This window comes from Salvelinus sp. IW2-2015, linkage group LG16 (genome assembly GCF_002910315.2).
Source record: "Salvelinus sp. IW2-2015 linkage group LG16, ASM291031v2, whole genome shotgun sequence".
Taxonomy (NCBI): Eukaryota; Metazoa; Chordata; class Actinopteri; order Salmoniformes; family Salmonidae; genus Salvelinus; species Salvelinus sp. IW2-2015.
In genome coordinates this window covers 11,669,525-11,697,225 of record NC_036856.1, presented here as the reverse complement: position 1 = coordinate 11,697,225, position 27,701 = coordinate 11,669,525, and the positions used below count along the sequence as shown (strand labels likewise).

Below are 27,701 nucleotides of genomic sequence, written 5' to 3'. Positions count from 1 at the left end.
GCTTCTTTACAGCTTGTGATGAAAAGGCCCCCAACATGTACAGTAGTGATTGTAACTATCTGTATGGGTCGCCAAGGTCTGTAGCATAGAGAAATCACACAATGTTATGTCTGCTCTACAGAACAATAGTCTCATTGTTTGAATGTCTGCCACTGAATCAGAGACAACCACTTCAATCACAGACTGACCTTTTCCATTAGACCAACTTCTCCCGATGTACTTACTTGCACTGCTACCCTGGCTGCATCTCAACATCATCATCGTCTCCTTTTAAGATTTTTCTCAGGTAATTTTGCCTTAACCTGTCTAGGTTTTTCATATCACTGTAGTTGAAGGACAGTCACTAAAACATTGGCCTCTCACTAAAACTAACATGAATACTATTGACTGTGGCTAAATCTCCCTAACACATACACTCACCCAGTATGTATTGGCTAACTATTTAGCAGTCTTATGGCTTGGGGGTAGAAGCTGTTCAGGAGCCTTTTGGTCCCAGACTTGGTGCTCTAGTACCGCTTGCTGTGTGGTAGCAGAGACGACAGTCTGTGACTTGGGTGGCTGTAGTCTTTGACAATCTTGAGGGCCTTCCTCTGACACCGCCTGGTATAGAGTTACTGGATGGCAGGGAGCTTGGCCCCAATGATGTACTGGGCCGTACGCACTACCCTCTGTAGCGCCTTGCGGTCGGGTGCAGAGCACTTGCCATACCAAGCGTTGATGCAGCCAGTCAAGATACTCTCAATGGTGCAGATGTAGAACTTTTTGAGGATCTGAGGGCCATGCCAAATCTTTTCAGCCCCCTGAGGGGGAAGAGGTGTTGTCGTGCCCTCTTCACGACTGTGTTGGTGTGTTTGGACCATGATAGGTCCTTAGTGATGTGGACACAACAGAACTTGAAGCTCTCGACCCGCTCCACTACAGCCCTGTTGATGTTTCCTGTGGTCTACGATCAGCTCCTTTGTCTTGCCCACGTTGAGGGGGAGGTTGCTGTCCTGACACAACACTGCCAGGTCTCTAACCTCCTCCCTATAGACTGAATCATCATCGTAGGTGATCAGGCCTACCACCGCCGTGTTGTCGGAAAAGTTAATAATGGCGTTGGTGTCGTGCACGGCCACGCAGTCGTGGGTGAACAGGGAGTACAGGAGGGAACTAAGCACGCACCCCCGAGGGGACCCCATTTTTGTCTCCTTTTCTGATTGGTCTCCTTTTCTGTGCAGGTTTTTCATATCAGTGTAGTTGAAGGACAGCATGGCCTGTCACTAAATACACTGGCCTCGCACTAAAACTAACATTAATACTATTGACTGTCGTTAATCTCCCTACCACAGACACTCCCCTTGTATGTATTTGTACAGTGAAGCTAACACAAATGTAATAATAATATTTGGCTCTATACTCACAGCATGTTTCATATGGGTATTTTCATACATATCTGTTTTTATCGTTTAGAAATTAAAGCACTTTATATATCTAGTACCCCAATTTGAAGAAGTCACATGTATTTGGACCAATTCACCCAAAGTGTATTAAAGTAGTCTAAAGATTAGTATTTGGTCCCATATTCCTAGCTTGCAATGACTATATCAAGCGTGTGACTCTACAGTGACTCTTGCAGTTTGTTTTGGGCTATGTTTTTCCCAATAGAAACTGAATGGTGAATGATGACTGGAATAATTTTCTGTCTATGTAAGTAGATACAGTAAGATGTTTCTGAACTATACTGCCTACCAAGCAAAAAGGCAGTAACTGCCTACCAAGCAAAAAGGCAGTAACTGCTCATAGTGTGAAACTGAGAAAAATTACTTTTATTTACCTTGGTTTTACAGTAACTTTATGCAGTTACTACTAACATGAACCCCACTTTCTCCAAAACACACTACAATAGAGGCAGGATACTTGTCCACATGATTAAGCATGTATTTAATGTAGCAAAAATGACATTAACTAATTTCCGACCAAATGAGCAGTTACTGCCTTTTTGCTTGTTAGGGCAGTATATTATAATGCCATGATTAAGAAAAATCCGGAATAATGATGAGTGAGAAGGTTACAGAGGCTACAACAAAACATGCTGACCTCCATCACCATTACCAATAACAGGGGAGATTAGCATTTTTGTGGGGGGTATGATCTTTGTCCCTCTGTAACTTTCTCACTTTTTATCTTTCACAATTTATTCATGATTATCCATAATAATGGCATCATCCACATTAACGTAGACGTGTTCAGCAACATCCTTTCCTTATTTCCTTTCCTATCTCCCATTAATTGTTTTGACAGTCCACACTTTTCTTAATCTAACAGTCTATTTGCTCTTGTCCATCTCTAGCCCACCAGATTCCTCAAGACCTTGCAAGACCTAGGCCCCAGCAGACACCACCACAAGAAAACCCAAGTATTCATCAGACGCACAAGGGAGAGATGGGTCCATCCTACGCCGAGGATAGACACATATTCCCTGTCTCTCCTTCTTATCTAGGTGGGCAACGATACCTCACTCACTCATGTTTCAGTGTCAGCTGGTAGAGGGAGAGATGGGGAGGATGTGTCCATCCGTTGCATAGGAAAGTGTACACTATGAGGTGTATGATGATTGTTTTCTGTTCCATGCTTGATGAGCATTTCCTGAATTATCGCTGAAATACCTTTTAAAGGGCATTTCACTGTAATACAATGAGGTGGACTAGAGTGAAGTATATTGCTGCCCACCAGGAGGAGAGATTGGGAAGATGTATCTTTTTTTGTACATAATGTTTCTGCCATCGTTTCCTATGACCGAAAACAGCTTTTGGACATCAGAACAGCGATTTCTCACCTCGATCTGGACGAGGATGTTTTCTTTAATGAGTCGTACGGAAAGGATATAATGTTCTTCCCGGACCAGGCCAAAAACCCCGTCATTCGTAAGAAGAGGAGATGCCGCTCCAGGGGTCGAGGAGCCGGATGCCTGGCGAGACTGCATCGGCGAATGGATAATCCGCCTCTACCCTCCGTTCCACTGGTGAACGTGCAATCACTGGAGAATAAACTGGATGAACTTCGTTCGAGACTATCCTATCAACGGGATATTAAAAACTGTAATTTCCTATATTTCTCTGAGTCCTGGCTGAACAAGGACATGGATAATATACAGTTAGCTGGGTTTTTCGTGCATCAACAAGACAGAACAGCAGCCTCCGGTAAGATTGGGGGGTGATCTATATTTCTTTATCAACAACAGCTGGTGTGCTCTAATATTAAGGAAGTCTCAAGGTTTGCTCGCCTGTTAGTACCTCATGACAAACTGTAAACCACACTATTTATCAAGAGAGTTTTCATCTATCTTCTTCATGGCTGTCTATTTACCACCACATACCGATTCTGGTACTAAGGCCGCACTCAGCGAGCTGTTTAAGGTCATAAGCAAACAAGAAAATGCTCCTCCAGATGCGGCGCTCTTAGTGTCCGGGCACTTTAATGCAGGAAAACTAAAATCCGTTTTACCTCATTTCTACCAGTATTACTCCACATACAGAGACGCGCACAAAGCTCTCCCTCGCCTTCCATTTGGCAAATCTGACCATAACTCTATCCTCCAGATTCCTGCTTACAAGCAAAAACTGAAACAGGAAGTACCAGTGACGAGCTCAATACGGAAGTGGTCCATCCCAGAAACCCTGGACACACTCCAATTTGCATACCGCTCCAACAGATCCAAAGTCGACGCAATTTTGCCCTCCAGCCACAAGAGCCATATTGATGTCAGGCACTGATGTTGGGTGATTAGGCCTGGCTCACAGTTTACATTCCAATTCATCACAAATGTGTTAGATGGGGTTGAGGTCAGGGCTCTGTGCAGGCCAGTCAAGTTCTTCCACACCGATCTCGACAAACCATTTCTGTATGGACCTCGCTTTGTGCACAGAGGCATTGTCAGGCTGAAATAGGTAAGGGCCTTCCCCAAACTGTTGCCACAATGTTGGAAGCACAGAATCATCTAGAATGTCATTGTATGCTGTAGCGTTAAGATTTCCTAGCCCAATCCATGAAAAACACAGTCACAAATGTGACACTTGGCACTATGCATTGGGGCAGATAGCGTTCTCCTGGCATCTGCCAAACCCAGATTCGTCCATCGGACTGCAATATGGTGAAGCGTGAAATATTACTCCAGAGAATGCGTTTCCACTGCTCCAGAGTCCAATGGCGGCGAGCTTTACACCACTCCAGCCGATGCTTAGCATTGCGCATGGTGATCTTAGGCTTATGTCGGCTGCTCGGCCATGGAAACCCATTCAATGAAGCTCCCGACGAACAGTTATTGTGCTGAATTGCTTCCAGAGGCAGTTTGGAACTTGGAAGTGAGTGTTTCAACCGAGGACAGAAGAATTTTACAACAAACAAAAAAGTACAGAGAGATCCTTGATGAAAACCTGCTCCGGAGCACTCAGGACATCAGACTGGGGTGAAGGATCCCTTCCAAAAGGACAATGACCCTAAGCACACAGCAAAGACAACACAGGAGTGGCTTCAGGACAAGTCTCAATGTCCTTGAGTAGCCCAGCCAGAATCCGGACTTGAACCCGATTGAACATCTCTGGAGAGACCTGAAAATAGCTGTGCAGCGACACTCCCCATCCAACCTGGCAGAGCTTGAGAGGATCTGCAGAAAAGAATTGGAGAAACTCCCTAAATACAAGTGTGCCAAGCTTGAAGCGTCATACCCAATTAGACTCGAGGCTGTAAACGCTGCCAAAAGGTGCATGAACAAAGTACTGAGTAAAGGGTCTAAATACTTACAGTATGTAAATGTGATAGTTTTTCATTTTAATATATTTGCAAAAATGTCTAAAAACCTGTTTTTGCTTTGTCATTATGGAATATTGTGTGTAGATTGACTCACTCACCTGATTGATTGACTCACTCACATTCATCTGGTCAAACCAGTTAGACCAGCACCTATCTCTGAGAGCACACTTCCCTATTACATTGTTGATAACAGATCAGCATTTGACTGCCATCTCTTGCAGAAACAAAGTTGTATCACATAACTGGATGGACAATTGAAACAGGTATTTGCCATGATTGTATTTTAATGAAAATAATACATAGATGTCTAACATAATTCCTCACACCAAATGTATTTTCACATTTGATATGAAATAGTTGACCATACATAGCACTGTAAAAGCATTGGACATTGTCTAACCACTAACCAGAGCTGGTTGCAAACAGAAATAGTTCTCAACGTTGTAAAAGAGATTCTAGATATATCCAGTTAAATAATAAAATCTTCAGACTAACTTTAACTCATCAGTGCCTTCTCAAAATTAATGTGTCCGTTTGGCCACCCAGCCATCCTGAGGGTAGAGAAGTGGACATTAGTATCCAGGGGCAAAAGGAGGAGGGGTCCGATACTCTGGCGGTAACCCACTGTCCGTGGGTCTAACAGCAGTGACAGCAGTGATGGGTGGAAGGCCATTGTCAATCTCTCCTGGTAGCATCTGATACTCGTTATCAGCAGCTGTATCAATATCCCTATCTCTAGCCTCCAGGGCTGTGAGTTTCGCTTGGTCTTGCCCCTGCTCATCCTCCACACTAACCTCTGCATACATGTGCTCCTGAGAGGCACTTCTCTTCTTATGGAACTTCCTCTTGAAGTAGGTCAGGTTGCTGACCACTGACTTTACATCTTGATTCTTCTGTTGGTTGGAGTTTGGGTCCTGGTGGTGTGTGTTTGGTCGGGTCTGTGGTCTGCCTGTACCCACAGTCCTGGGTTCTGTGGGACCTTTAGATGTTGTGCTGCTCTGGTCCTTGTCCTTTCTCTGTGGTAGAGCAGGGCCTCTGGCAGGTAATTCAGGAGGTTGGTCCGGCTGGGCCGTGGTGACTACATGCATCTTCCTGGGCAATGGCACTGGTTTAGCAGTATGACCTACCTGGAATGAAAATAATAGATTCCATATAAGAGTACAGTCTAACCTTAGTTTGCTTAACCTACAGAGAAATATGTAGGTATGTAGTTTTTTTAGACCCAAAGTTAGGTAACCTCAATATTATGGCAATGTAGGCCTACAACACATTTGCAATAGCATTATCTCACCATTCAAAGTATGAAAATAAAGATTTAGCCCTATCCCCCAACAAACACATACTGTAAACACTATGATAGTTCAGCGTCTTTACCATGCTTGGGGTTTGGAAGCTCAGTGTGTTTAACTCAGTCTCCAGGCAGGGGTAGAGTCTGGGAGAAGGGGTGTTTGGAGATACAGGTGGTTTGCTAGTGTTTGGAGTTGGGCCGGCAGGGTCACACAGTGTGCTGGGACGATGTGGGAGGGCAGGTGGAATGTCCTCAGCTACTTTCAGATGAGTACTACTGTTCATGTGTGGGGGGTTATTTGGCAACACACCATGATTAGGGTTCATGGCTGGTCTTTTGGGGAATAACAGTTCTGCATAATCAGTCTTGTCCTTTGATACCTACAACAAGAAGTAGATGAAAGGGAAGAATGTTGAGTCAAACACACGTCAATTCACTAATGTATCCACAACAGTGTATAGAAATGCAGCACAGTGTACCGTACCCGGACCTCTGTGTGTTTATGCTATATCAAACCAACTCAATTCAAGCCTATAGCGTACTGGTGTGTATACAAAATAAACAATACGGTATTTTGTAGTTTACTGAATCAAGTATAATTCCTCACCTGTCCACAAGCTACAGTCAGCAGCTCATTGAAAGGCATGATAGGCCCCCTGCGGTGAAAGTTCACCAGGTCTTGCAGTGAGCTGTGATGCATGTCCTCTCCTACAATAATGTAGTGATTGTCCTTCAGCACATCGATCATGAAGTGCCTGCACCGATCAGTGGCACTAGATGTACAGAGAATTTATTTTGATAAGGAAGTGCAGATGGACTTTGAACTACACTGTTGAATAGAACATGGCGTTTCAGAGTGGGTAGTATGTGGCATTGACGTAGCATAGGATAAAAGCTATGGAAACAGAACACAACCAATATGCTTATTGTCATCAGCTGAACAAACAACCAATCTAATGAGGCCTCACCTGGAGTTGTCTATCTCATGTACAAAGCACAGAGGCTTACCGATAGGAGAGTGTGTATCCTATCCTGCTTTCACTGACACGGATCAGGAAGTAGCCTGTGGGATTGGACAGGAGCATTTCCTCAGCAACCCTGCGGTGAATAAACACTACGATGTTAGAACAAACTTAGTGCCCTACTGTAAGACAATAACAGTCAAAGCATACAGTATATCCTTCACCACAAGCCACACATTGGTCTCATCTATGTTGTTTATCAGGGAAAAGAAACAGACACACAATTTGAGATCTTACTTCCTGGAAATAATGCCATGGAACCATTCTGGAACTACCCCATTCCTGATGACACAGTCCAGTTGGAACTCAGTGAACCAGGAAAGGGTGTCATGTCTTCCCTGAGTCTGTGTTCCATCCATACCCCCCCAGGTGTGTCCTGGTAACATACAGTAAAGAATGATGTCAGGAAACACCCCTCATTCTCTAATGTTATTCCATTGCCAGTTTGACATGTCAACAATTTTTTGAAAAAAAGGACAGTAAACATATTTGGTATAAATTACAGATTTGATGTCCAGTTATAAACTGTAAGAAGAAGGTAAAAAATGTAAGCACCCCAATTTCAAAGAGCACTTCGCTATTGCTCTGATTGTTCCTCTATAATTTTCAGTTTCTGAATTCAGAGGAAGACCATTCAGCTGGCTGGTTGATACACTCATTTACATTAGGGCAACAAAGACATTTATGCTGCCAAATATTTAGTAGCACTAATAAACCTTGGATTAGTAGTATGTATATCTTCAACTACATTTAAACTGAGACCGTTAACACAAAGTGAAATAGCTTCACTTACATGCCACACTGTTAGCCTCAATGCAATTTTTTTTTTTTTTACTCTGCTCTTAATAATCAATTATTATTTAGACAAGTGGGTAAAACCAAATACAAAAAATGCATCCAAATGAATACAATACTATAACTATAGTAATACCCGAGTAATTAGGCCTACTACATCTGCATACCACATTGTCTAACAAAACAAATACTCTTCTTTGAAAATGTACATCATAAGAAAAGTTGTCCAAACCCACAAATAAAACGAACATTAAAATTGTCTACGCACCTGTTGTGGCTAGTTACAATTTTAGTCGGCTTTTCAATAAAGCAATTTACCTCATGAGGAGCAACGCGTAACTGAAGCTCTGCTTTGTTCACACACCTTTACAAGTTAGTTCCTGTGAGGGAAAAGGGTGGAGATATTTTTCCCATGCGTGAAACAGGTAACGTTAGGTCTATCGTCGTAAATAGCCTTGCCTAGCCTCAATACCAATTACAGCTTTATCAAGCTCATTTAAAAAAAAAATGTTTTTAATTATATAGGAGTAGTCCTCTTAAATATATACGATTGATAAGATATACAGCACAGGTGCAATCGAAAGTAAGAAAAATAAACGACAGTTTCGTTATGGTCGGATCTTGGGATATAAATATCTGACATTTCTGCATCGATAACGTTACCCTTAATATTATAGGAAGGAATTCATTGGCACAACAATTGATGGTAGCCTAATAAGTTGTAAGTAAATTGAGAAACTGCAGCAAGTTTTAAAATAATCATTTTAATAAATCATCAAAAGTACACATCTACAAAGGTGTAGATCAATTCAGTAATATTTATGAAAGTACAGTACAATCATTTTAGATCTGTCTTATTTACAATTGTTTTCTAAATGCTATTTCTCCGCATTTTCCATAGTTATCTATGAAATCCAAATGGTCTTGAACATGGAATGATGGACTGATTTATGAACTGAAAAAGATGTACAAATAGTTCCACCAAAAGGAAACGAAACCTTCATAATTGCTATTCTGAATAAACATTTGCCAGACCTATACAAGGTCCCGAACATACACAGCGGCTCAGCAAACTGACTGTGCCACACGTGATGTTCTACACAAGAGAGGACATAAAAAGCTCATCCGCAAAATAATATATATATATTTCAGTTTCTAAATACAATGTACTTGGTCACAAGTAGAGATAAGAGCTGTGCAAATTCAGGGGGAAGTAATTTCCTTTTGCTGCGATTTAATATGTGCTCAATTTCCTATAAATGTTTGTGTTGACAAATGGAATGCAAGTTCCACATTAAGACGGATTGAATGGAATGATGGGAGTGCCAAAGTATAAAGAGAACAGAAAGCAATGCAATAATTATCCTTTGCACATGTCTAATCTCAAAGAAAAGCTCTTGAAGGCAAATGTGCAAACTGATGCATAGTTGCAAAGACCATGATATTAAGTATTAGGTGAAAATAAGACACGCTTGTTGTCATGGACAGTGGCAAATTCAGAGGGAAGGACAAGCAAGGAACGAGAACGAAATCGAAACGCAAAATCCAATAAGCAAAGCTACTTTCCTCCAGGCATCCATTTAACATTGTCACCCTATAGCGGACAAAAAAAAAATCACTGAGACTATGATTAAGTCTTGAGGATCAGGACTGGTAGAATATTTCAACTCTGGCAAGGGTTTCTACAAGGGCACTTTCATATTTGGATGTTTTGTTGTTGCACTGAAAATACTGACTACATGTCCTCTGACTCGTTGCTAGTGACATTTTAGTCCATTGCCATGTCACTACATTGCCCCCTAGTGCTTAGATAAAGTACTGATGCCAATGTAAAACTGCAACATTAAATCAAACCCAAAACACCCAGAATTAGATTGTCTTAATACTGGCACATGAATAGTAATTATCAACACCAAAATGTGGGCCTCTTCAGTTTTAAAGCAGAAAGTATTAGGAAAACATAACGTTAGCGACTATCCTCGACTAACAAAGCTGCAGGAGTGGTTCTCTAGTGAAATGGACTGTCATTGCATATTGTATTTCAAATATTCTCAATACAGTAGGTTGACGTTATTCAATTAAGTTCCTATAACCATAACATGTACTTTAATTGGAATGGACTATAGGCCTACAAAACAACTAAGGCAGACTAATATTTGCGCCATTGTCACTAATTTTCTGCCACAATACTGACAACAGCATTAAAACAGGCTACGAAAAAGTCACAAAGGCCACACAAAACTAAACCCGAATGGTATTACAGTATCCCAATTTAACAACCAGTAAACAAATAAGGAATAGGCTGAGGTTGGCATTTGAAAAGGTTGCCTAAGACATAATAATCCATGACAAAGTGATTATTACCACCCAAAAAATTCTCTCCATTTCAGTGGTCTCCACATCACACGCAATATTCATAATTGGAGCAAATAAAACATTTTGTGGAGTGGTTTAATATTAAAACACATTTTGAATGCCAAAACCAAAGATGTGGGCAATTTATGCAACTCAATTGTTAGGAAATGAATTGTGATCTAACTAGACTGATGTTACTGTGAAACAGATTTCAACTGACAGCCACTGGAAGTTCCAGAATGTAATAGTTCTAAAGAACACTGACATATTTCTATACAAGGGAACAGAATAAGACATGCTTTTGCAAATTTTAAGCAGTGAAGGCAATTTCATTACTAAAGTGCAATCAAAATGTGCAGATATCGGCACAGAATTGTTTTACCACTCAAATATGGTTAATAAACCTTGCGCAGAAAACAAATTGGAACTGCATAATGATAGAGTACATGTAAAATGATGAACACAGGTCTTTTTTTTTTTTTTTTGGAATGTCTAAGATGGAATGTCCACTATTGAAGAAGAAAAAAAGATGATTAGGCAGCCAGTACGTTGCAATACATTTTAGTGAACTGTTAACAGAAAATATACATATTGGAGCAGATCAGCATTGTACATGAGGAAGCACAACTGCAACGCGTTTTAACTTCTACAGTCGGCGTCAAAACGCATTGCAGTTGTGCTTCCTCATGTACAATGCTGATCTGCTCCAATTATGCATCTTTTCTGTTAACAGTTCACTAAAGTTTATTACAACGTACTGGCTGCCTAATCATCTTGGATTGCCTGCCATTTAGGGGCCTACCTTCCCACTGTCCTCACACGTCTTCACTATTAACATGGTAAGACTTCAGAATTTTTCTTGGTATTTACTTAAGAAAATAAGTGTCTTTCTTGGATGCTATTTGTTGGATGGCAAATGAGTAATGTCAAGGTAGAATAGAGAGGATCACTATCATTTGAGAAAGGAAGAAACAGGGACGCATAGATCTCCATAGTAGTAGCTAGATGACACAGAAGGCAACTATCTGACAGAAGACATCAGATGTATATATGATGGTTAACTAGTCTTATCATGGAAATAAGCCACTGCTTTTAAGGATAAGGTTCATTCACGTTGATAAAAAAAAACCTCACTAAGGATCAACTTTGGCAGCAGTGCAACCACATAGCAACATGAAGTACCTGTAACAATACCAGTTGCATAAGACAAAGAGAGGAGAGGGGGAGCAGAAGCCTAAGTGTAATTATGAGAGACGATATAAGAGCATGAGGAGTGCCTGGTATAGAGATCTCCATCCAACAGCCCTGATTGATCCACCTGACCAATGAATACTTCCGTTTTTAAACTGGGGGACACATGGTGAATCAGAAAAAAAGCTCAAAGCCCAGAGGCCTGGGATATGGGGAATGAGAACAGGGCGAAAGAGAGGAGAGCTCTGAGCAAGCTCAGTCCAGTTCTGTCCAGCTGTGGACAATGTTAAGGCCGTGGTCCTCACAGGAGGGTGCAGCGGAAGAAACTGCTCTTCTTGGGCTGCTCTGTGATCTTCACCCCCTGACTGCTGCCCTGAGGACTGTTGCCCTCCTGGAACACACATACACTCAGTGTAAGTCAAAGGGCACACACATTATAGCCCCTCTAAAATAGATGTGCACATACTACACATACTTACCAGTTTCTTGTCCATTTTCGCCTTGATGTCTCTGGCAAGGGTCATAAATGCCTGAAAATGTCAGGGGGAAAAACAGGGCAAATAGAGATCAAATCAAAGAGACAAAACAATGTGCATTGTCTTTCACTAACATCACTGTACTCCCATTGTTTTTAGAACTGCTTGGAATGAGTCAACTCTGTAGGCTCGGCCCTAAACGATGTGCTCGCTGTCACCTGGGGCTGCATGGCAAATTAAGCAGTCTATATGGATGTATGATCTCTGTGGTAACTTGCATTTGTACAGGGTGAACTTTAAATGACTATAGATGAATAGGGGTTTGTCTTCAGGAATTCTGCCTTATTTACATTGGTCTCATCCCTCACACAAGCCTTTAGATGCTGTGACGCCCTATGGGTGATCAGGTTACTGTAAACTTTGTATCATATGATTGGTCAATGGTGGTTGGTTTTACACCTTCAGATGTTTGAAATGAAGGTCTGTTGTTCTCCCGCTTATCCTGCATGCAGTCCATTGGATAACGGTTGTATGATATTTCCTCAGACTCTGGCCTAGTAGGCATCTCTTTGTTCATGCTTTGTCTTGTAAGTTAACCTTAATATTATGACTTGTGTGTGAATTAGAGGTCTTCACGGATCCATTTGTACCCGAATACCCAAGACCCAAACCGGGACTCGAGCGGGTCTGGATCCAGAATTCTAAATAAAGTCACGGGTGTGTGTAATTTTAACTGACTTGTCCGGAAGGCCTGGTACAGATCCGAACGCAACTGCTGCAGTAGAGAGAGAACGACATTTTAATAATTTATGCTGCTACTCTTGCTTTTCACGAGAGTGGAGCATAGCACGTGTAGCTTGTTTTTGGCCAATCATAAGCCATCAAAGCAGCATTGAGCTAGTCATAGAGCCTCTGTGTATGTCAAAAGTTAGGAGACATCTAATCAATGGAAGATGTAATTAAAATGATGTAATTAAAATGTTAAAGGAGGATAGGCTACAATGACCAAGAGCAAACAGCTAGGCTGCTACTTAATATTCTGAATGGAGTTGTTATTTGTAACTGTAGGATGAAAAACTGCAATTAGCCTAGCTAGCGAGCTTAATTAGCTTCTCCCAGTTTGATGCCGTCAAGACAGGTACTACATAATAATATGTGACGATAAATAAGTTAGCTACGGCAGCCATTAGTCTACTATAGTGCGAGTCGTCTTGGTTGGTTGCCATCTCTTCCTCCCCGTGTCACTCGCTCACAGTTCGGCCCCTCCCCCACCTGCTAAAGCAGCACCTCTCTCTCCCTCTTACGTTTTATCAGCTCCGGTTAATAAAGTAGCTTATAAAAATTATTTTATGCTGCTTCCTCACTCGGATCGGACCGGGTCTGGAGCCAACCAGGTCGATACGGAATGGGTCTAGTTGTCCTCGGGTTCGTTCGGAATGTGTCGCAATATTTAAAAAAGTTTTTAGACCCGTGAAGACCTCTAATATGAATCCATTCATTTAACAAAGTTATTAAATAATACTTGCTTTGATATTCTCTTCTCATGACCATTCCTTGATCTTAGTCAGCTAAACACATAATTGCACATGGTTTTACTATAATGTTAAATCGAGTCAGGCATTCGGTTTAATAGACTTTGATCATATTAATTGCAGTCTTATCAAATTTTACCCCACTGCAACTCACATTCTCCACGTTGATGTTGGCCTTTGCACTGGTCTCCATAAACTTAATACCGTACTCCAACGCTAACTGCCAACAGGAGATAAGAGGGACACACACAAAAAACCTCAGTCAACATGTAGATTTCTGATTGTACTGTCCATGTTGCCTCGCAAAGCCACCTGATCCCGTGAGCTTACGTGCAGCGTTTTAATGTAAGTTTGCGTGGATCAGGTGCCCTTGAGTGGCTACATGGACAGTATCACAATCAGAAATCGACATCTACTGTATAGACACTATCAGTTATTTAGTTTATGATATGATACTTTTCATTTACTGGTCAGTGAACACCCACCTTCTCCCCTCTGTCTTTGGACACCTGTCGCTTGTCATTGACGTCACACTTGTTGCCCAGCACCATCTTCTCCACATCTGCAGAGGCATGCTGGACAGGAAGAGAGGATAAGTCATCCATAGTATTTATAGAGCAATGCAACGCCTTCAATTTCACTGACTTCTGTTCTCCTACAGAGATATAAATGTTGCAATTTCTGACGACTACCTCCTCTATATTCCTTATCCAGTTCTTGATGTTTTCAAATGACTTCTCGTTGGTGATGTCGAAGACTAACATGATGCCCTGGGGAGGAAGAAAAAACAAAACCACTTTAACAGAGCACGTCAGATATCAGCATCCTGTTAAACTTGAGAAACCTGTACACTTGGGAGGATAGCAAATTGTTATAAAGGGCCTAAACAGGATTCCAGGGTGATTGTACCCACCTCCCATGGATGATCTCAGGTATGTACTGCTTCATTTACAACCATAAAAGGGAGAGGCTCAAACTAGTGCGGAATCTATTAGTTGATGCACTGATCGCCATGAAGGTCTCTGAATATTATTATTTTCTTAAAATTCAAACTAAGTTCTTAGCTAGCTAGGCATATGCTTAGTACATTTCTGACATTGTGAGAGTGACATAGTGAAGCAAGGCGACTGACCATGGCTCCTCTGTAATATGCCGTTGTGATTGTTCGAAACCGCTCCTGGCCAGCTGTGTCCCTGGTAGAGAACAACACAATGAGAGCCTTTCATTCCTATCCCTGAATCAACCCACTTGTTGAATTATAGGCCAATTGTGAGCATTCCCAAGGTGCTCTTTCTAATACATAATTTAAGACACAGTGAAGAAGTCAAAGGGCTGTCTTACCATATCTGTAGCTTGATCTTCTTCCCGTCTAGTTCTATTGTTCTAATTTTGAAATCAATACCTAAAAAGGCAAAGGGGAATAGCAAGAGTGAGACAATTCTTGCACTTCTACCCACCTAAAATAGATGTACATTTTACTGTCGTCTAGGAGTTGCAAATGACAAAGGATTTTTGAAACAACCATTTGACGTTGATGTACAGCACTGTTTATGCACAGGTGGCAAAAGCAGACTGCATTCAACATTTGCTCGGAAGCTAGCAAGTACTTATTTGCATGACACCAAGTCCAGAGTGACTGGGGTCTGGCTAGGGAGGCCCATTATTTTAGATGATGTTGCAAGCCACACACAGGAAGTCAACGATTTCAATGTAAATTGCTGCAAAACTTCAGGGGAGACCTCACCTCAGAGCTAACCTTTTTGTAATGTAACTCAGCTAAAATTGGACTGCTTGCTGTGTAGGAACGTCACTGCTAGATTAGCTAGCTAGAATACACAATATGACCAAAAGTATGTGGACACATGCTCATCTGGTTTACCCAAACCTTTTAAAATTAACATAAAATAAATCAAAACACGAGCAACAAGGCAGGTAATGCATATACTGAACTGATTTGCAGTTAAAGAAAATGTCATTTTAGTCTGTTCCACTCAATTACTGGGAGTTTATACATGGAGTGTGCGACTCTGTTTRTATAGACACCTGCTCGTCGAACATCTCATTCTAAAATCATGGGCATTAATTGGAGTTGGTTCCCCCATTGCTGCTATAACAGCCTCCACTCTTCTGGGAAGGCTTTCCACTAGATGTTGGAACATTGCTGCGGGGACTTGCTTCCATTCAGCCACAAGAGCATTAGTGAGGCCGGGGACTGATGTTGGGCGATTAGGCCTGGCTCGCAGTCGAAGTTTGAATTCATCCCAAAGGTGTTCGATGGGGTTAAGGTCAGGGCTCTGTGCAGGCCAGTTAAGTTCTTCCACACCGATCTCGACAAACCATCTGTTTGTGCACAGGGGCATTGTCATGCTAAAACAGTAAAGGGCCTACCTCAAACTGTTGCCACAAAGTTGGAAGCACATAATGGTCTACAATGTCCTTGTACGCTGTAGCGTCAAGATTTCCCTTCTCTGTAAATAAGGGGCCTAGCCCAAATCATGAAAAACAGCCCCTGACCATTATTCCTTTACAATTGACACTATGCATTGAGGCAGGTAGCGTTCTCCTGGCATCCGCTAAACCCAGATGGTGTGATTGACCACTCCAGAGAACACTTTTCCACTGCTCCAGAGTTCAATTACGGCGAGCTTTACACCCCTCCAGCCAATGCTTGGCATTGTGCATGGTGATCTTAGGCTTGTGTATGGCAGTTCGGCCATGAAAAAAACATTTCATGAAGCGCCCAACTAACAGTTATTGTGATGGCAGTTTGGAACTCAATAGCAATAATGAGCGTTGCAACCAAGGACAGACGATTTTTAAGCGCTGAGCTTGTGTGGCCTACTACTTCATAGCTGAGACGTTGTTGCTCATAGATGTTTCCCCTTCACAATAACAGCACATAGTTGAAAATGGCAGCTCTAACAGGGCAGACATTTGACAAACTGACTTGTTACGGTGGCATCCTATGACGGTGCCACGTTGAAAGTCACTGAGGTCTTCAGTAAGGCCATTCTACTGCCAATGTTTGTCTYTGGATATTGCAAGGCTGTGTGCTCGATTTTATACACCTGTCAGCAACGGGTGTGGCTGAAATAGCGGAATCCACTAATTTGAAATGGTGTCCACATACTTTTGTATATATCTATTGTGTAGTTACTGTAGTCTACTTACTCACCTGACAGCTAACGTTAGCTAGATAGCTAAGGAGTCAGCTGGTGACGTCGCCAGCTAAAAAAATATCATGAACATTTCAAGTTGAGGTATGCCGGGGATGCTGAAGTGCTGTTTTTATTGTCAAGCGAGTACTGTAACAAGCCGATTGTTTCCTGGCTGGTGAACTGAATGCTAACCAAACAAACTCTAGTTAGCTAGCGTTAGCATGACAGGATGGGCGCTCACCACCAATATTGCTAGTTGGGGTCGAGAGCTATCTACCCCTCCTCCTGCATAACTTTTCGAACCAGAAAACTTACGAAATGTACTTACCTATTGTCGAGATAAACGTTGAGTTAAACGCATCTTCTGAAAATCTGAACAACACACAAGTCTTTCCGACGCCAGAATCGCCGATTAACAGTAATTTGAACAAGTAATCGTAAGACTTCGCCATGTTATTAGCGATTGCGGAAATCCCGCCCGGCAGCTGTGTAAAGAGATATGGTTAGTTGAAAAAAATATTTGGATATGTCACTGCTTTTTCCATTTATACTGGACCAGTGATTGGACAAACAACATGTCACTCTTGACAGCAGTCGTGGCTCCGGAAGTGCGACTTCCCACTGTCAATCAAAATAGAAAAGGCAGCTGATTGTGCGTTTGCAGTCAATGTCCCACCCATTAAGATGTGATCCCACCCATTATATGATCTCACCCTTTATGCAGTTTTACAACTTCTCAGCTTCACATTCACGACAACAATATCAGTGTACAGTCTGAAAGCCGTGCTATAATCTTGTTATCAAAGTACAGTGCCAGTGAAATAACAATAACCAAGAGAAGCAATGTCGGTAAGTGTTTTTTCTTTGCTCATGTGAGAAGTAGCCACACCAGAGTCACATATAACGTTATCGTGTTTACACCATTGGAATAGCCAGTCAAATACTGTATGGCTTAATTCTTTATTGTGGGCCTTGCTGTCATTGGTGTAAAGTACTTAAGTAAAAATATATACCCAAAAGTACTCGTTACATTTCGAATGCTCAGACAGGACAGCAATATGGTCCAATTCACGCACCTATCAATATAACGTTTTGTTATCCCTTCTGCCTCTTATCTGGTGGACTCAATAAACACATATTGTGTTTGTAAATTTTGTCTGAGTGTTGGAGTGTGCTACTGTCTGTTCGTAAGTAAAACATCGTGCTGTTTGCTTAATATAAGGAATTTGATGTATAGAATTTTATTTTTTACTTTTATTCAAGTATGATGATTGATTACTTTTTCACCACATGCCATGAACAAATTAAATAGTGGGGCTTGTCCCGGGAATGGGATACATGTCTGGGCATGCCTCAAAAATAGCTCTGCTGAAGTTTTTGTATCAGACATGAGAGGGCGCCCTTGACTTATTTACTTAAAACCCATACAGTTAAATCAAATGTTATTTTAACTAACGATTTCCCTTTTAATCTGTGTTTATATCTTCCTATGGATCTTAATGTATAAACTGTACAGTCATATATTTACACATTAATCGGTATTGCAGCTCGCTAAGGACCTAATGCACCCTACTTTGGTGGCTGAGAGGCAAAGACACAAGAAGAAGAGGTTGGTTCAGAGTCCCAACTCCTACTTCATGGATGTAAAATGCCCAGGTGAGTAGTAAGGATGTACAACTTCCCAAGTTTGCGATTTACCAGGGCTGGGAATTACCAGGGTCCTCACGATATGATATTATCACAATACATATGTGCCGATACGATATGCATTGTAATTATCACGATTCTGTATATGCATTGCACTTCCATACTGATATTTTATTGCGATTTGATGGTCCAAATATTGCTCACTATATATCTGCTGCAGAGAGACCATGAGAAAATAATTTTTGATTAGTCATGGAAATAAATGTGTTGGAAACATGTTGGCTCACTATTTAGAAAGAAGATGGGGAACAAGCTATTGGATGAACAATACTGGAGTTTTGCCACAGAAAATGAAAAAGCACAATGCTTGCTCACCATGGCCTGTGTGCGCCTTGAGCCTTTACCTTTTCAATGAGGATCTAATTGTTTGATTGCACCTCGACTCACATTGGTTGAGCACCTGCCACTTCTTTCCATTACCAATATTTATTTACAGACACTGTAGTAAACTATATTTAAGTTAATTTCCTTTGAAAGATTACTGTCAAGTGATTCTCTTCCGCCCATGCGTAGGCAGCCTACTCTATTTAATTGAGACCACACATACTGTAGGCACACTTGATCTTGCAAGCCCAACTAGGAGAGGAGAGGTAGGCCATTGAACTTGAAGCAGTGAATTCTGAGTGTGTGAATAATGCGACAAAAAGTTGCTTTTAATACAATAGGTAGGCCCAGGTTAATGCATACAAAGCAAAAAGACAATCGTTTCCAAATAATCTGCGCGACCAAAAAAACATTTTCATCCCAAAATTGTCTGTCTGACTGGCCGCTCCTGCCCACAGCATGAACAATTACGACGCACCACAATGATCTCTGTCAGGACGCGCAGCCCTCTACTTGGAGTCAAAGTATGGATACTGTATATCTTCCAAAATAATATAATGATATGTAACTATTCCCCCCCCATCACTATTTACCATACTGCATTGATAAACTATGTACATGTAGTATGTATGTATGTACAGGGCGGCAGGGAGCCTAGTGGTTAGAGCGTTGGGCCAGTAACCGAAAGGTTGCTAGATAAAATCCCCGAGCTGACATGATAAAAATCTGTCGTTCTGCCCCTGTACAAGGCAGTTGACCCACTGTTCCTAGGCCGTCATTGTAAATAAGAATTTGTTCTTAACTGACTTGCCTAGTTAAATAAAGCTTAAATAAAAATTGTGTTCCCACTATTATTATAATAACATTATTATCTAAAATAATTATAATTTACAACAAATAAATGAAGCATGAAAATAAAGCATTTACAAATGCTTATTAAAGGGATATATCGGGATTTTGGCAATGAGGCCCTTTAGCTACTTCCCCAGAGTCAGATGAACTTGTGGATACCATTTTTATGTATCTTTTGGCGTTGCGCAATGACAAAATCTACAGGAACAGCTAGCATGCCAGACATTGCGCTAACGCTTGTTAGCAATTGCACTAACACTAGTTAGCAGCTTCCTTCAAACTACGCAGGTACATAAAAATGGTATCCATGAGCTCATCTGACTCTGGGGAAGTGGATAAATGGCGTCATTGCCAAAATCCCGAACTATCACTTTAATAAAAACATTATAAGGGAACAGAAAAACATCTTTGTTTTCCCGTTTATTCCAGGCTGCTACAGGATCACTACAGTGTTCAGTCATGCCCAGAGAGTGGTGCCCTGTGGCGGCTGCTCCTTCGTCCTGTGCCAGCCCAGAGGGGGGAAATGTCGCCTCACTGAGGGTAAGAAGTTGTACAGTCACATTGCTCAAGAGCCTGAACTTATACAGTAGCATAGGTGCACACGATATCAGTTTAGAGCTCTATTGAATGTCTACTGATTATTAACTTCAACTTCTCTTTCTCGCCTCTGTCCAGGCTGCTCGTTCAGAAGAAAGCAACACTGAGGGAAGTTTCAGTAGTGAGCTTTCAACTCTGATAGTCGTGGAAGGTGGACCATGGATGATTCTGACTGTTCAGTCTTAATTTTAGCTTACCTTATGTTGATTGGAATGGGTATATTTAGCTGAGCTGATTGACAGTGCTTTGATCTTATTGTGATGTCTTTCATGCAGATTAATGTTCAGCTACAATATTATGCCTTCTTTTCATATTGAATAGGAATAATATGATATAATATAAGTTGAAATAGTCTGCCTCTGTATGTGTATGAAATGTATATTTTTTTCTTAGTAAATAATCAAATAAACAATCGCTTAAGCCAGGTTACTTTGTTTTGTAAAAATTTATTAGATTGAAAGAGGGAAAGGTGAATGAAACATTTCAACACAGACTCAAGTCAAATGAGAACCTTTTTTCACGGGCCAAGGATGAGAAGCCATGATCACCTTCACAGACAACAATAAAAACATTGGAGGGTTCATCTTCTCCGGTATGTGTATTCTTTGGTTTCGAGAGTTCCCCTGCCGGAAAGTGGTGAAAAACTGGAGCAATACATCTTCTCAATAACTAACATTATTCTACTATATACAATAAGTATCCATGTTTTATTACCTTGATTGAGGCTCCAGTGGTGCTTATTTGGCATAACGTTTACTGCATATGCTACCACCACATTTAATACCAGGAATGTGATTTTACATCCAAGGCTAGGCAGTCGAATGTAGAGTTGGGATAGTGGAAAGGAGGTGCTATGAAGCTGCATGTCAGCATATGGGGGCACTTTAAAACCATACAGATTATAGGTTAAGTCAGAGGATGGGATGCAGTTCTTTAAAGGATTTGTATGAGGCTCTTTTCACATCAAAAACATTTGAGTTTGGCTTTGGCAAACACTCCACCTGACTGTCTGTCAGTCATAGTATTATACCACCACAAGTAGCACCACAGACATGTTCACCATACTTTCCTAGTCATCCTCTAGTCTCAACGACCATGTTAACACACGCAAGCACACCAAAGGTAGAATATTGGCTCATTCTGAAACGGCACAGTCCAACCTGTGAATATGATCACACGCATTGTGAATGCATTAAATATGATCATGTCAATGGGTGCATGGACAGTAAAGCTGATTCCTGTAAACTGTTCACATAAGACCTCTAGGTGGAGCTCATGAATCATACATAAAATGAAGACCATGACCTATTTCAAAAACATGCTCTTGGAGTGCACACTTCAGATATGAATTGTCGTTTTTTTCTATCCTTTACTAATTGGTCTGAATATAAGACTGTAAATATGGTCATAATCCATTTTATTTTAATGCTGGTCTATAATCTCAAAGTGCCATAAAACAAAATGCTGTAAACATAAGAAACGGAATGTATTTCTCTTAAAGAGAGAGAGAGAAAGTTGTGACTTAAAAAGAGAAGAGAATATTAAGGGTACAAGTATTTAAGTTAATCCCCTTTCACTGGGAATAAGACTTTACAGCTGAAAATGTGGAACGAAATGGAATATTTATGGAACGTTGCAAGACTTTTATCCTCTCCATCTTCTTCATAATTTTTATAAGCTGTTGAGCTCTTGCAGTGTTTGATCCAGGACTTGATGCATCCCCAAGTTCTCTTCTTTGGCACCTGCTAATTTTTCTGGAAAATAAAAAATAATGACATATTGAAGAATAATTGAATGAAACCACACAGGACAGGAGCATCATAAAGTTGATTCATATTCATTCATTCTCCTTAGGTTTAGTAAACAATAGTCTACACTGACGCCAAAGCGATTCTTATACAGTATGTCCAACAGCTGTTTAACATAACTGCTATGGTCATGTTAAGTTGTTCCATATGCAAACCCCAACCACACTAAAGAACCCTACCCAAAACAAAAGGCAGATTTGCATGCATAAACACGGATGATGGTGAAGTCTGCATCTATTCAGCAGCTATGTACAGTAACAGTCTATTGAAAGCAATTTGTTGAACTGAACTTAAAAGACAAAGCCACTGGACATTTCCGATCTTATGAGCTGTAAGCAAAAAGCACACTTTTTAAAACACGTTGCTGTGAACACACCTCAAATACTGAAACTGCAACCAGGAGTGTGTTAGTCAAGAGATACATAGTTGTGTGAGATATATGCAAAAGAGGTGAGGGACACTCAACGCGATGCATACGTCACTCCATAAATTCTCACCTTCTTAAAACAGTTGTTTTGAAACATTTAAACATTTCATTCAAGAAGAAAGGCTGGTTTTGATGTAGGAAAGATTAGGCTTTTAATGAGTTTCATTTGCACAGTGAGATGGACAGAAGGCACAGAGAACTGGTGAAAGGCCTGTGTTTCTGGAAGTGAACCCTGGGACACAGTAGGCCTACAGTGGGAAGGGTAAGAGGACAGACACCCTAGAGGCAGCATGAGACAGACAGGAAGAGACATCTACAAGGAGGTCATGTCATTGAGGGCATGGTCCAGCTCCTCGCTGATTGCCTTGTACTTCAGCTTCTGAGCGTACAGTTCATCTGGAGGTCAAAGCGCAGCAGGAAGTAGTGCAGGTAAGGCCCAAGGGAAGCAGCAGTAGCAGAGAGAGAGATGAAGGACAGGAAATGAGAAAAGAAATAGCAGCAAAAAGAGAGGGAAGAGAAATAGAGGACAGGTCACTGGTTGCAGAAGAGAAAATTCATACAGTATAAACATTTCAGAACAGAATATGCCAGAAAGATAAGAGATGTTTGTCTACCTGTGAGCATTTAAAAAAAAAAAATGTTGGAAATCTTTTTTTATGGGCAGGAAGTGACTACCTTATGCAATTAAGCCCATTTAAAGGTTTTCATCAAAGTACTTCATACCGGTAAACCCATTCCATGTGGCTTTAGGACCAAATATGCTGATCTAAAAGGAATTTGAGCATACTTTGTCCTTTGTGCAGACAGCAGACACAAAAAGTGGTTCTCTTTGGAAGCCAGCGTTTTGCCGGTTAGTAGAGAATGGGCCTACATATTTCTTTACACTTGAGACCACAGCAGTGTGTTTTATTAGCTTGTCGGAGAAGTTTCCATACGTTTGGCAAGGTACCCTTTCTTCCAGAGAAATATTTCCAGCTAGTTGAAACACAAAACCCTTGCTGGGACCGTGTCAACGTGAAACGTTATCACAAAATGGAACTGTGTATATTAAGATGATGTTTCTTTGCTCACGGAGAGGATTAAATAACCAGACCTCTTGACCTAGGAAACTACACCCACTGAGGATTCCTGAACAAGCTTTGACATCTTTAGTAATTTAATAAATTGGAACGTCTCCCTGGGAGAAATGTATATGGTAAACTGTGGCCTCACTTGCCTGATATACTACAGTCCCTGTATGTTATTCTTGTTAGAGATACTCAGGTTTACAGGTCTGAGTTGCTACTAAAAACAATGATAAAACTGTTCTTTCAAAATATAGTTTAATATCATGCAATAAAATATGTCGAACTTGCAGTAACTTGCTCTACACTAAGATAAGTTGACTTTCTCTTCTATATTGCCATAGAGCAGTTTGTAACAGTTTCTTAAACAAAGCACTCATACCTTCCAGGTCGTCGATGGACTTTTCCAGTTTGGCCACAGTCCTCTCTGCAAACTCTGCACGAGTCTCAGCCTGGGGGACACAGAGGGAGTGGGAGGGCGTCAGAACAAGACGCCATCTTAGACATGGAGCAAATTGGTTTACTACTGGATGAATTAAGAATCAGCTGCCAGCAGTTGCTTACCTCCTTCAGCTTGTCACTAAGAACCTTGATCTCCTCCTCATACTTGTCCTCTTTTTCTGAGTACTGTCAAAATACAAGTCTGTTACAGACAAGCTCTGAACTCTTGAACATGTCTGAACTCCAAGACAGATACAGACATATTAGCATGAAAGTGCACAGAGACTGATGGTCTTGCAGGACTGTTTGTCAACCATGCTTAGTTGTAACACAACTCTTCAGGTGTGATCAAACTGGCTATGGGTTGGTATAAGGAACACATTGTGCTGCGATGCCAAAGAGAAGGACATTGATTTAATCAGCACAGGGCAACTGCTTAAGTGGCTACGGTGGAATCATGTGGCGTGACTGGCACTAGAGCACCTGGGGAGGAACGCAGAGACAAATCTGTGCTGGTTTAGGACTATTACACCTTCATGCATCATCAACATTCTCATAAAGAAATCAACGTCCAGTTCGTACAGTGATAACAGGGTCTTTGCTCTGACGTCTGTGAAGGTAAAAGTGCGGCAGGCAGTGATTATACTCAAAACTACTCTGCTTTCACGTCAGCCATGTAGATTCAACTCCTGATAAATGCAAAGGCTCGAGACATCCCTGAAGTGGGTGAACTAACCCCGAACATGCAGATATCCAGAATAAGTTAAAGTCGTGTATTTTGATTTGGGAATGGTGATCTACACCGCACTTCGCACTTATCCAACGTTCACTTATCAGCAGTTGACTGCATTTACTTGTATGATGTAATAGTATGCACACTGACCTTCTCAGACGAGGCTTCTAGGGACTTGAGGTTGTTGGTCACATTTTTCAACTCCTCCTCCAGGTCACTGCATTTACTACAGGGGGAGATAGGAAGAAAAGTACTTCGCTTTGACATTGTAATAGCTACACAAGCCTGGAAAAACCTTCAAGTTACTGATGTCCATTTTAGCTTATGGCAGAAAATGGACTTTAACTGYACACTGTTTTTTAAATGTTCATTAAATTTTTTTTTTATAAAACTCCTTACAAACCTTAGTCTTTTGACTCTTCTATTTCTAAATAGGAGGATAAGAGACCCCATCAAAGAGGTCCTAACCCCCAATTCCCCTTTGTATTCCAGCGTAATAGGCGGACTGTGCTGCACTTACAGTTCTGAGACCTCTGCCCTCTCCTCAGCTCTCTCCAGCTCTCCCTCCAAGATCACCAGCTTACGGGCCACCTAAGGTAGACAGAGCCAACTGTATGAGTGAACAGTAAGATGAAAAGGAATATGAAAAGGAAGAGAAGTGAATGGGAGAACAGGATGAAAATACTATGGATGGGTGAACAGACGGTTGGTGTAGAACTGCAGACAGTATGACGTCTCACCTCCTCGTATTTGCGGTCGGCCTCCTCAGCGATGTGCTTGGCCTCCTTCAGCTGCATCTCCTGGATCTCCATCTTCTCCTCGTCCTTGGAGGCCCTGTTCTCTATCACCTTCATTCCTCTGATTGGACAGGAGACACAGCGATGTCAGCAACACCCAAGACACACTCAATTTCAAGTGTCATTTAGATAGCCCATTCAACATGGAGGCACATTGAATCGTTTTACACAATCAAGATGGCTGTCTGGGAAAGAGCGCGCTTTCAGTACGCTATTGAAGGGGCTTGTCATTTGCTAGCAAAGCACATAGCAACAAACCTTATAACGATAAAGAACCTTCAAAGCAAGCTGCATGTGCCCGGTACCATCCAACAGGCCTCAAATTAGCAGGAATATAGGGCATATAAATATGCTGTCAAATTAAAGATTATAAATCCATCAGGTTCTGTGGCTGGCTGGTACTGACCTCTCGCTCTCGTCTGCGGCCTTCTCTGCCTCCTCCAGTTTCTGCAGCGCGGTAGACAGCCTCTCCTGGGCCCGGTCCAACTCCTCCTCGACTAGCTGGATCCTGCGGTTCAGACCCGCCACATCACCCTCCGCCTGGGAGAAGAGAGAGGGAAGAAGGGTCAAAGGTTAGACAGATATCAGGGTCACACTCACATCGTAACGCTGTTGTACTAAAATGGATGCTCTTCACTCGATAAACGATCCACGTTGTAGAAAGCAAACAGAAAAGCAAACATTTATTTAGTCCATAAGCATATCCACCTCCCAGCGAACTGACTCAAGACCAGTGCAATGGAAGTTCTCCAGCAAACTCCGACTCACTCAGGCCCTACTACTACTTCTCCCACAGTTCAGTACAGCACCCGCAGGCCTGCCTCTGGCTGACCATGACCAGACCCATTTTACATAACCTGCAGTTACTCTCCTCCTAATTACAAGGCGTGTTGACAAAGGGAGCTGCCCTCCACTGCCCTCTATCACTTGGTCCTATCTCCAGCCAGTCAGTCTTTCAGTCAGGTAGTTACCATGGGTGTGAGGACTGAACACTAGGCCTAACACTAGGCCTGCATGCCAGAGACATGCTGTCTCAGAGGCCAGTAAAACACACGTTAGGGCTAGGGCCTGGAATAAAAGGGCCACAGAGAGGGCGGTTTCCAGTTGGAGAGAGAGCAAACAGAGCACAGGGGAAAAGGGTAATTAGGAGCTATTTGTGCAGAGTGAGTGCCATTCCATTCCATTTTCTCATGGGCTGGATATTCCAGCTCTGCTCTGGGCTGACTGTGGGAGAGAGACATGGCTTCCTGCTCTGCTCTGGGCTGACTGTGGGAGAGAGACATGGCTTCCTGCTCTGCTCAGGGCTGACTGGNGGGCTGACTGTGGGAGAGAGACATGGCTTCCTGCTCTGCTCTGGGCTGACTGTGGGAGAGAGACATGGCTTCCTGCTCTGCTCAGGGCTGACTGGGAGAGAGACATGGCTTCCTGCTCTGCTCTGAGCTGACTGTGGGAGAGAGACATGGCTTCCTGCTCTGCTCGTGCTCTGAGCTGACTGTGGGAGAGAGACATGGCTTCCTGCTCTTGCTCTGAGCTGACTGTGGAGAAGAGACACAGCTTCCTGCTCTGCTCAGGGACTGTGGTTAGTCAGCACTCTCCATTCTATGCCTCTCTTTTGCTTTCTCTTGATCTCTCCCTCTCTTTCAGGCTGACTGACACCCCACCCATCCTCCCTCTCTCTCTCTCTCTCTCTCTCTCTGTCTTTCCCTAGTTACGACAGAAGCCTGTAAAGAGACAGTGGAGGAGGACAGGAAATGTCTGTTAAATGAAAGATTGATGGAACAACAGCCAGCCAGCTAAAAGCCAATTGAATCCAACGCGACGATGACCGATTTTCCAGAAAGTGAATGCTGTCGCATAAATTGACCACAAAATGAATCATTGTGGATAATATATCGTTCCCTAACTTCTTGATGGGATTTTATGGATATCAGATCAACTGCCAGACAGTTTGAAAGAAAATACAAACCAGGCCGGAAAACGATTGTTATTTCCTGGGTGAAGTAATGTCTATCTGGAGAATTCCTCCACACATTAACAAACATTCTATTCATGAGCGCAGGTCAGTTAGGTATGCAGGTCGGTTTGCGGCTGTAAAACAGGTCCAGATACAGACAGGCAGCAGTTAGCAACAGAGCTAGCTCCTGAACAGTTTAACGGCTGTAGTCAAAATATCAGCAGCATAGAAACACGATTACCAGGGATTTCCACTAAAACAATGCGCAATGTGTTGAGGTACTAGTTTATAATGGCGATCTAACATCAGACTTTCAAGTTTTAAGTTTTTAATGTCACGTGCACAAGTACAGTGAAATGTCTTCGAATAGGTAATCTCTTCTCTTTGTT

General features: G+C 41.9%; 4 protein-coding genes across 9 annotated transcripts in view; 1 reads left to right on the top strand and 3 right to left on the bottom strand.

Annotated features, from left to right (window-relative positions):
* Positions 1 to 5,067: 5,067 nt before the first annotated feature.
* On the bottom strand, positions 5,068 to 8,301 carry hsh2d (hematopoietic SH2 domain containing). 2 transcript variants are annotated; one of them, XM_024004862.2, is made up of 6 exons: positions 8,215 to 8,301; positions 7,339 to 7,477; positions 7,088 to 7,177; positions 6,687 to 6,852; positions 6,166 to 6,459; positions 5,068 to 5,918 (listed from the first exon to the last, which is right to left on the bottom strand). In XM_024004862.2, exons 2-6 carry the CDS (start codon positions 7,458 to 7,460, stop codon positions 5,364 to 5,366), a joined length of 1,227 nt encoding a protein of 408 aa, XP_023860630.1. In that variant the 5' UTR covers positions 7,461 to 7,477; positions 8,215 to 8,301; the 3' UTR covers positions 5,068 to 5,363. The 2 variants fall into 2 exon arrangements, with proteins under 2 accessions (XP_023860630.1, XP_023860629.1); XM_024004861.2 differs by having other exon boundaries at positions 8,165 to 8,293.
* A 339-nt stretch (positions 8,302 to 8,640) lies between these two features.
* LOC111976113 (ras-related protein Rab-8A) lies at positions 8,641 to 17,119 on the bottom strand. Its single transcript, XM_024004868.2, has 8 exons — positions 16,937 to 17,119; positions 14,792 to 14,852; positions 14,583 to 14,643; positions 14,143 to 14,220; positions 13,936 to 14,025; positions 13,605 to 13,670; positions 11,922 to 11,972; positions 8,641 to 11,833 (listed from the first exon to the last, which is right to left on the bottom strand). Exons 1-8 carry the CDS (start codon positions 17,058 to 17,060, stop codon positions 11,744 to 11,746), a joined length of 621 nt encoding a protein of 206 aa, XP_023860636.1. The 5' UTR covers positions 17,061 to 17,119; the 3' UTR covers positions 8,641 to 11,743.
* A 178-nt stretch (positions 17,120 to 17,297) lies between these two features.
* Positions 17,298 to 20,513, top strand: LOC111976118 (small ribosomal subunit protein eS27-like). 2 transcript variants are annotated; one of them, XM_024004875.2, is made up of 4 exons: positions 17,303 to 17,457; positions 18,156 to 18,264; positions 19,921 to 20,031; positions 20,167 to 20,513. In XM_024004875.2, exons 1-4 carry the CDS (start codon positions 17,452 to 17,454, stop codon positions 20,193 to 20,195), a joined length of 255 nt encoding a protein of 84 aa, XP_023860643.1. In that variant the 5' UTR covers positions 17,303 to 17,451; the 3' UTR covers positions 20,196 to 20,513. The 2 variants fall into 2 exon arrangements, with proteins under 2 accessions (XP_023860642.1, XP_023860643.1); XM_024004874.2 differs by lacking the exon at positions 20,167 to 20,513 and having other exon boundaries at positions 17,298 to 17,457; positions 19,921 to 20,096.
* Position 20,514: 1 nt separating this feature from the next.
* Positions 20,515 to 27,701, bottom strand: part of tpm4a (tropomyosin 4a) — a 43,705-nt gene continuing 36,518 nt past the window's right edge. For 2 of the 4 annotated variants that reach the window (XM_024004864.2, XM_024004866.2), the window contains 7 exons: positions 25,765 to 25,898; positions 25,302 to 25,419; positions 25,082 to 25,152; positions 24,712 to 24,787; positions 23,952 to 24,014; positions 23,770 to 23,839; positions 20,515 to 21,842 (listed from right to left, as the gene is read on the bottom strand). In XM_024004864.2, coding sequence (XP_023860632.1) covers positions 21,760 to 21,842; positions 23,770 to 23,839; positions 23,952 to 24,014; positions 24,712 to 24,787; positions 25,082 to 25,152; positions 25,302 to 25,419; positions 25,765 to 25,898 — 615 coding nt within the window. In that variant the 3' untranslated portion in view covers positions 20,515 to 21,759. Of the gene's footprint in view, positions 21,843 to 22,450; positions 22,720 to 23,769; positions 23,840 to 23,951; positions 24,015 to 24,711; positions 24,788 to 25,081; positions 25,153 to 25,301; positions 25,420 to 25,764; positions 25,899 to 27,701 lie in introns of those variants that run through there. The other 2 variants (XM_024004863.2, XM_024004865.2) reach the window with 1 other exon arrangement.